Below are 8986 nucleotides of genomic sequence, written 5' to 3'. Positions count from 1 at the left end.
ACTCGATGTACTGGCCCATGAGGGCGCCGTTCATGCTGCCGAGCGCGACGAGGAACGCGTCGCAGATGAACTCGCGCTCGATGTCGATGACGTCGGCGACGATATCGCTGACGCGGGCCTCGTCCAGCTTGCTGCGGAGGAGGTCGTCCATGGGCAGCGGCGACCGCCACACGCTCTGCAGGGAGTCGAACTGCAGCGCGCGCGCTTGAGGGCGCTTGGTCGTCTTGGCGATCTTCTTCTTCGTGGCGAGGAACGGCGGCATCAGAAGCCGAAAAGAGATGGCGACAGCGGTGGTGGGTGGAGTCGACGCGGTCGCCGGCGCGTATGGCGCGGGCACCATGGCGATAGCGCGCGCCGATGAAGGGGTCGTGGCCGGCGTCGGGGCGAGGGACTTCGGCGAAGTAGTTGTGGGCGCGGCCGAGGGCTTCTGGCGTGGGCGGCGCAGCTGTGGACGTGGTCGAGGGTGCCGCAGGCGTGGGCGATGCAGCTGGTGTCGTGGCCATCGTGGTCGGGGCGGAGGTCGCTGAAGCTGACGCCGAGGAAACGCTATCCATGCGGTCCAAGATGGCATTCATCTGCTGCAACATGTTCGTCCACCTTGATATCGACGCCGACATCTCCGACAGCGACGCGGCCATGGCGAACTCGATTTGGGGAAAAATTTAGGGTTCCCAAATTGAAGGCTCTTGATACCAATTGTTATGGTCCTAGACCTCCAAATCACAATAGCAAGAATATTTGAGTTTATGGATACAATCTTGGAGAGGAAATAGGTAGGGAATAGCAAGAACTAGGGTTAGGGAAGCAAGAACAGCCAGAGATACAAGGGGATAGAGTCCGGAGGAGGAAGATGATTGTGTTGCCGTTCTGTTCGATACTTCTTACCGGTCCGAGTCCTTTGCTTTGTAGCCTTCTCCATTTCCACAGCCTGATGATCCACTTGACAGCAGCTCCTAAGAGGCCTTGTCCTTGACAGAATGCCCACGCTGGACCGCAGCGGTGGCACTAAAAGTCCTACAGACCTACTGCCTACGCGGCGAGTCTTATTTTACTCCGTGCTGGTAATCATTCCGACAGCCGAAGAGATCAGGATTCAGGACGACCACTGGACGGAGCAAGTGCTAGCATGACTGCATGAGTACATACATGTCGTAATGCCGCGCCACTGTCATCGGACTGATCGCACATCATTACACGCATCACCTTTCCGCCGCACTCGATGGCTTGGAAGGACGAACTCTGAATCTCCAACTATCCCGGATCATGATGCGCTGCAGTGCGAGAACACTGTAGAGAGAAAATCTTAATTGCAGTGCCACAACAAAACGGGAATCCTCTGAATACGCGGAAACAGAGTAGCAACAACTCTGTCTCGCACAAGAACACTAATCACCATCTGGCCAGAACGGGTTGCTCCTCATCTTCTCGATCGGAGCTCCTGAGCAAGAGCAAGAGAACACAGAGACACCGATCGCTCCACGGCGAGCGGCAAGATTCCAAATCAGATACAGAGAAGCGCAGACAGGTCGACCAGGGACAGGGAGAGCGGAGCCAACGCTTTCACGGGCGCGCACGGCCAGGCACGTCCACGTCGCCGATCGGCGTCACCGGCAGGTCCGGCGGTCAATGGTGGCGCCAGCAATGCCTGACTTTCACGTGGCCGCGGGCCCGCCAACAGTGACCGCCGGGTTGGCCGTTTCCTCGCCCACCTCTTCCTCTACACTCCTCTCTTCCCACTGTCGCTGTCCCCCTCTTCGTCGATTCTGGTCGCATTTTTCGGTTGCATTTTTGCACTCGGGTCCAAAGTTTTAACCAAACACTCCGTACTTAGGTTGATTCTAGGTTGCTTATTACCACCACGGCACTACTGCTACGGTGCTACCCTGCTAATACGCGCAAGAATTGACAAAAGGGGACTAGGTAAAATTCCATTTTACAAAATTTGCACAATAGCCCCCGTCTCTCGCTCCTAATCCTTTATTCCCCACCGCTTGCCTCGGCTGGCTCAGATCCCAAGCCTGCGCTCTCATCCACCACCACCTCAGCTTCAGCTCAGTTCCAGCAGCAGTGCTCCGTGGGCTCGGTCCACCACGCCATCGGCGGCGGGTGCTCCACGGCGAAGAACCCGCCGCACGGCTCGTCGCCGTCCAGGAACCCCGTCTCGTCCTCCTCCACCTTCAGGAAGCCCCCGTGGAAGAACGCCCCGCCGTGGCTCGTCGCGGCGCCGGCAGCTCCGGCGCCCGCGGCCGCGGCGGGCGCGGGGAGGAGGGCGCCCTGCACCTCCGGCACCGGCGCCTCCGCCGCGCCCGCGGGCGCGTCCGCGTCGTTCAGCACCGCGCTGGAGTCGCTCTCGGACGATCCCACGCCCGCGGCCGGCGGCCCGTCGGAGGCCGCCGGCTCCGCCTTGACCGACGTGAAGCTCGCCGCTGCCTCCTCGTCCCCGAGCTTCGCCTTGAGCTCCTTGATCTGCGGCAATCCAAACAAGCAACCAAAGAGAGGATCAATCATTGCACGCCTAGCAAAAGAAACGAACGCCGCATGGGTCGTGCTCGTGCACAGGAGCCAGCCAGCGATACATACCTCGGCGAGGAGGGCGTCCTTGTCGCGGCAGAGCGCGTCGTGGTCGTGCCGCAGCGCGTCGTAGGAGCGGCGCAGCGCGGCGTAGTCGCGCTCGAGCTGCTTGGTCTTCCAGCGCGCGCGGCGGTTCTGGAACCAGACGGCGACCTGGCGCGGCTGCAGGCCGAGGTCGCGCGCCAGCCGCGCCTTGCGCTCCGGCTCCAGCTTGTTCTCCACCTCGAAGCTCCGCTCCAGGGCGCGCACCTGCTCCGCGCTCAGCCGCCGCTTCTTCTCCCCGCCGCCGCCGCACGCCACCATCTCCTCCTCCGCGTCCCCCTCCGCCTCCATCCCAGCTGCCGCGCCGTAACCATCATCTGGCAATCAATAACAGCAAGCTTCAGATCTTCCGCACGCGTTCCACCGAAACATCACGAGGAAGAAGAATTCGCGCAAGAAAAAGGAAAAACAGAAGAGGCTGGCAAGTCTACCATCCGCTCTGGCCGTCGGAAGGAGGGAGGGGCTGCCGCCGCGTGGCCGCTTCATGGCGACTGGAGTTGGACCGATCAAGTGGAATTCAGAGGGCACCGACTCTCGTTACAGCGAGAACAGGACCAGAGACCGGGACGGCCGCTGCTGCCTCCCTGCTCGTCTCCGTCCCCTGCCGTGATCCATGGCGGCCGGCACCTTGCACCACCCCTCGTCTACTTCCTCGTGCTCCTGCCGATACAGTTCCCTACGATTGCGAGTTTCTCGAGTGGTTTTCTCGCGATCCAAGAAAGCACCGGGGCCGGGGAGGGGAGGGGAGGGGAGAGGAGAGGGGAGTGGAGTGGGGAGTGAGGCCTTCTCTGTTTCTTTTTCGGTTTCCTTTCAGTTCCCGCAAGACTCTGTGCTCTGTACTCTGTGCTCTGTACTCTGTGCGTTAATAAAGGGGCGTGCAAGGGGCAAAGAGGGAGTTCGGGCTCGGAGCCTGGGACCTGGGTTAGGCCCGCGGCGGTGGTGCGGTTAACAGGTGACCATGGTTAACCGCGCAAGCACACAGCGGAGGCCCCGAACGAACTAGGCGTGCCCAGTAGCGCGAGCCGTGCCTCTAGTTTCGATCAGGCGAATCGGCGCTCAACTTGATGCCGTCCGTTCACGCTGCGCAAGACGATCCCCCCACCAGCTCATTGGTTGCAGTTACCACAGAGTATAACAGCCCACTGGGAGCTCGGTTTCGCCTGGCGTCGCGCAGTTTTTTTACTCTCAACTGGCGGAACTTCCACCGTTGCACGGGTCTTTAGCTTGTCTTCTTTCTTACCTCTCTCGTGTAGCGTTGCAGCAGCTCGTACAGTACAACCAAAGTGTGATCGTCATCGCACAGTTCCCTTTTTTCTTTCCGGTGACTGCCTCCCTAACTAGGGCTGAAACGAGGCGGTGGTCAAGCTCAGGAGCTCAATAAATGTGCCATAACCCCAATTTAGTGTGGCCTGCTTGAGACGGCCTCCCTGATGCACTTCCTGCCAGGAGCTCTACAGGCTTTCCCAATACGCTATTTGGGTATTCCACTTTCCCAATACTGGTGGGGGTAGGCGGGGTCGAGAAGCTGTACGTGCGCGACGCGACGCTCGTTGGTGTGGAGGGCGTGGTGATTCGGCGCGCGGTGGCCGGTGCAGTGCAGCGCGCCACGGCAACCCTACGGGCGCGGGCGCGGGCGCGGGCCCGGGCCCGGGGCGATTTTCGCAGCGGCGGCAGGGCCGCAGGTGGGGCGGGAAAGGCCAAGGCGGCTCGCTTCCATTGGTCGGGGGGATCAAAAAGGAAACAGTTTTTGGGTAGGGTTTTTTTTATCCATGTCATTATAATTTTCGAAGTTTTGAGATATGACATTACAATTCACCTATTTCGAAACTTACCATTGTAATTCTTCCATTCTTTCAACCACACTATTTTATACGTCTTTGATACTCTTGGGTCCACTTACAAACCTCCGTATTTTCGTATGGTCCAAAATGTCCCGCTGCCTCTCTTCTCTCCACTGGCTGATGTTTGGGCCCCACGCCATCTTCTTCCTCCCTTCCTCCCACGCCAGCCGCTCCGCAACACCGCTGTGGCCGCACGCCTCGCCGGCGCCCCTGCACGCCGTCCCGGCGCCTAATGCCGTGCGCCTGGCGGCCCCACTCCTTCCTCTCTTCCCCTCATGCGTCTATTAAAGGCCAGCTCAAGCACCTGCGCGCGCCAAGCTCGCCCCCGGCCACCATTGCCGCCGCCGAGCCCTATGCACGCCGACGACCACCCTTCGGCTTCCCTCTGCCCCCATCAACCCATAGCTAGCTCGCACCCGAGCTCCTGAAGCTCGTCCACCCAATCACCGCCGCTTCCCCTCGCTGTAGTGCCGTCGCCGCCGCACAGCACCGCCGCCGAGCCTCGGCCACCGCCAGCGACCCCTTTCCCAGCCACCAAAGCATCCACCGAAGCCACCGAAAGGTAGCGCTCGCCGCCCTGGTGTAACGTCCCGCCTCCCCGAGGCCGGGCCCGCTTACATCTAGCTGCTTTCTAGGACATAGACTGTCCTCACAGACCAACACCAGTCTTTTCTGCACACTTTGTCCTCACTCGTGCGCACCCGGGAAGAACTTCCCGGTCGGTCACCCATTCCCAAATTTCTCTGGGCTAAGCACGCTTAACCTCGGAGTTCTTTGGAGATCGGCTTCCGGAAAAGAAGTTGCAACTTGTTGGTATGAGTATCCTATTAATCCTATTAAGCCCTGAGCCGGGGTGTCACATGCTCACCCCTTAAGAGACCGACGTCCTCGTCGGTCAATCCCAAACCAGGAACGTCCTCTCTTGGCCACGTCCCGTACGTCTAGTGCCAGCAGCCCATGTGCCACGTTCGTGCGTCAAGTGCCAACGGTCCCTGTGCCACGTCCGTGCGTCCAGTGACAACGGCGCATCCCAGATGCTCGTGCACTGACCCGCCACGCGCCCGTGCTCATGCCTCCATACTTACGCCCGTACGTGCCCGTGAAACCGCGAGAGTCGGCTCTGATACCATTCTGTAACGTCCCGCCTCCCCGAAGCCGAGCCCGCTTACATCTGGCTGCTTTCTAGGACATAGACTGTCCTCACAGACTAACACTAGTCTTTTCTGCACACTTTGTCCTCACTCGTGCGCACCCGGGAAGAACTTCCCGGTCGGTCACCCATCCCTAAATTTCTCTAGGCCAAGCACACTTAACCTCGGAGTTCTTTGGAGACCGGCTTCCGGAAAAGAAGTTGCAACTTGTTGGTATGAGTATCATATTAATCCTATTAAGCCCTGGGCCGGGGTGTCACACCTGGTGCTCCCCAACCTGACCTCGCCGCCGGCCGACCCTTCCTCTCGCCGGATTTCGTCTCGTCCCCAACTAGCCAGTCAAGATAATGCACGAGGCTGGGACTGTGCCCTGCACCTGCGGGCTGATCTACGGGACCTGCGGGCTGATCTACGGGAGCTGCGGCCGCCGCCACCTTGCCCTCTCCATGCCTCGGCGCAGATCTTCTCCTGCCGCGTGTCCTACAACCTCGTCGTCCTCCTCCTCAGCATCCTCTCCGCCGCCGCCGTCGCCGCGAGCCCTGCAGTTCGCGGGCGCTCGGGTTCGCGGGCCGCCGCCGTATGACCCCGGCCACCACGCCATGTTCGCGCAGAACGCGGACTTGTGCGGCGCCTCCACCTCCACCATGAGCAGCAGGTCGCCGGGGAGGATTCCTGGGCGGGTGGATGGGCGGCCGGAGGAGTCCTGTGTCGGCGGGCCACCAGCCCCCATGCTGGAGGTAGAGGGAAGAAGAAGCACCGGAGGTTGAAGGAAAAGCTGACGTGTGGGCCCCATACGTCAGTGAGTGAAGGAGAGAAGCAACAGGGGGCATTTTGGACCATACGAAAATACGGAGGTCTGTAAGTGGACCAAGAGCATCAAAGACGTATAAAATGGCATGGTTCAAAGAATGGAAGAATTGTAATGACAAGTTTCGAAATAGGTGAATTGTAATGGCATATCTCGGAACTTCAAAAATTGTAATGGCATGGATAAAAAAAACCCTTTTGGGAAATGGACATGGAGGAGTGCTCCGCTCAACATGTTCCAGCAGAAGGGGGGTAGGGACCGGGACTCCTGGAATAAAATCGTTTTGCACTTGGCTCCTTGAGCCCTTCACGTTCACCTTGACCCTTTTGCAATCTGGCTATTCGCATTTTACTCTCGTGCTTTCCCTCGTCGTTCGATCGAGTCCTGCTCATGTTTGATGGCAGGGTCACGGTCGTGGTCAGGATAAAAAAATACCATCTCGCCCAGTGTGTTCTCGCAGCGAAGATGTATGGGCTCATCGAAGATTCCGCGCGCCCCTTCCTTCAGAAACAGCGACCCGGATCGGTTCCAGTCGCCGGTGGAGAAAAGCGGCCGCGGCTTTCGGTACGCCCTGGGCCCTTTCTTCCTTCCTCTTTTTTTTTTGCTCACCCAGCACGGTTGTTTGGTTCTAGGGTTTTTTTTTAAAGTCCGTGTAACTTTTTAGTATTTAGAAGTATTAAATAAATATTAATTATAAAACTAACTGCAGAATCATGGGGCTAAACTGCGAGACGAATCTAATGAGTTATATTAATCTATGATTAGCGAATGGTTATTGTAACATCACTGTAGCAAATTATGAATTAATTAGGCTCATTAGATTCGTATCGCGAAAAAGCACTCAGCTGTCAAAAAACATTTATAAACAGATTTTATTTAATACTATAAAATAGTAAGATTTCTTTTGATATGAATGGGACTTCTGAAAAAAAAATTTGGTTGCAAACATCGCATATTCTAAACCTCCCCGAATCCCCCGCGGATCCCAGGACGCAGAATGCTCCCCGTTTTTAAAACCGGCGGGTGCCCGGGGTGAGATCATACGATCCGTCCCGGGGAAAGCGACGCGTCGCGAAAGCTGGGATCCCTTGGATGTTCCACTGGCCCCGTGCGTTGCCGTTGGGTGAGATCATACGCCGGTGAATGTCTGCGTCCGGAGAAACCCAAGGAGAAAGAGAAACGGCGCCACGCGTTCTGCGACGATTCTGAATGGTCGGGTCCTGCGCGTGGTGGCGAGGTCGTCAGTCATGGCGCACCCGCGCCGGCGGTCAGGGTGGTTGTGTACGCATTCTTCTTCTTTCCTTTTCTTTTCAGGGAGGAGACCTGCAGTGTGCTGCGGGGGCACCGGAGGTCCGGAACCCGTCTGGTAATGCTTTGCTTGCTCAAGTGCTTCGAGACTGGGACATCTCAGCTACTGCATGGAGGGACAAAAAGTTAAAGGTGCGCCACGATCTAGGCGTCTAGGCGTCTAGCCAGGGTCGTGTTTGGTTAGCTGTCATGTTAATTTTATAAAAAAGATGAATGTATACATGGAGTACTAAATAAAGTATATTTGCAAAACCAAAATCTTTTCAGGGATGGGTGTAACTTTTCGAGACGAATCTAATGACGGTAATTAAATAATGATTTGCTACAGTGATGCTGCAGTGATCGTCCTCCAATCATGCGGTCAAAGGCTTTATTAGATTCGTCTCGCAATTTATACGGGGGGTTGTGGAGGTGGTTTTGTAATTAGAGTTCATTTAATACTTTTAATTAGTAGTCAAAGAAGCAAAAAGTTTTCATAAAAATTTTTCCACACCAAACCAAACAGGACGTGCAGGCAACGACAGTGTCGTTCGCGTATGGTCGGCACCAGTGGCGAAGCCAGCCAAAGAAATGACCTAGGGCGGAGTTCTATGTTAAAATTTTTACACAGACAAAGCGAGGCGCCGAGGCTTGCTGCCCCGTTGCAGGTGCATGCGGCAGCGTTGCACGGAATCCACTGACGCGGCTGGCAGGTGTCGAGATAGGGTTGCAGGACGGATGGATGCGGAGCACCATCGCGCAACGACAGCAACGCGTCGGCGTGAGTGCCTGAGCGGGATTGCAGGCAGGGGTGGGTGGGGATTGGATGGTGAACTGCCAAAGTCGCCAACGATGTCTGGTGCCAAAAAGACACAGTGTTGGGCTAGGCTGAACTTCTCGCCCGGATGGCACACGAGATCACGAAGTCCTCTCGCAAAGTGCTCCAATGGCCGAATCTAAGTCTCGCGACTCTTGGCGGTAGAGGACCGTCGTCCTCGCGTTCGGGGGAGGGGACGCCATCGCACTGTCATGAGCCCCTGCCGGAGTTGAGAACGGGGGGATATTGTCAGTACCCACGAACCGGAGGAATCATCTACTACTATGGGTCGTCACATCATGAAGCCTAGTGTTAGTTTTGGCGGCAGCGAATGTGTTCGCTAGATGTGTCTACGCGCACGTGTCAAGCCCAGCCTATATAAATGCAAAAGAGTCGCTGGTTAAAATACTGAGTGCATACGAGGAGGAAGGGTATCGAACAACTTGTATGAACTCTTATTCCTAACTTA

General features: G+C 57.1%; 1 protein-coding gene across 1 annotated transcript; it reads right to left on the bottom strand.

The window, feature by feature from the left end:
• Nucleotides 1–1307: 1307 nt before the first annotated feature.
• LOC120681848 (homeobox-leucine zipper protein HOX4-like) lies at nucleotides 1308–3452 on the bottom strand. Its single transcript, XM_039963487.1, has 3 exons — nucleotides 3045–3452; nucleotides 2581–2930; nucleotides 1308–2466 (listed from the first exon to the last, which is right to left on the bottom strand). Exons 1-3 carry the CDS (start codon nucleotides 3097–3099, stop codon nucleotides 2053–2055), a joined length of 819 nt encoding a protein of 272 aa, XP_039819421.1. The 5' UTR covers nucleotides 3100–3452; the 3' UTR covers nucleotides 1308–2052.
• Between the last annotated feature and the right edge of the window lie 5534 nt (nucleotides 3453–8986).

Source organism: Panicum virgatum, chromosome 2K (assembly GCF_016808335.1).
Source record: "Panicum virgatum strain AP13 chromosome 2K, P.virgatum_v5, whole genome shotgun sequence".
NCBI classification, from domain to species: domain Eukaryota; kingdom Viridiplantae; phylum Streptophyta; class Magnoliopsida; order Poales; family Poaceae; genus Panicum; species Panicum virgatum.
This window is presented reverse-complemented; position numbering and strand designations above follow the sequence as displayed.

Excerpts from the sequence above, each read along its gene's own strand:
- LOC120681848 (XM_039963487.1), bottom strand. The coding sequence starts at position 3,099 with ATGAAGCGGCCACGCGGCGGCAGCCCCTCCCTCCTTCCGACGGCCAGA. Across the intron at positions 2,931-3,044 it reads TCCGACGGCCAGAGCGGATG|ATGATGGTTACGGCGCGGCA; the intron begins GTAGACTTGCCA and ends ATTGATTGCCAG. Across the intron at positions 2,467-2,580 it reads AGGACGCCCTCCTCGCCGAG|ATCAAGGAGCTCAAGGCGAA; the intron begins GTATGTATCGCT and ends GGATTGCCGCAG.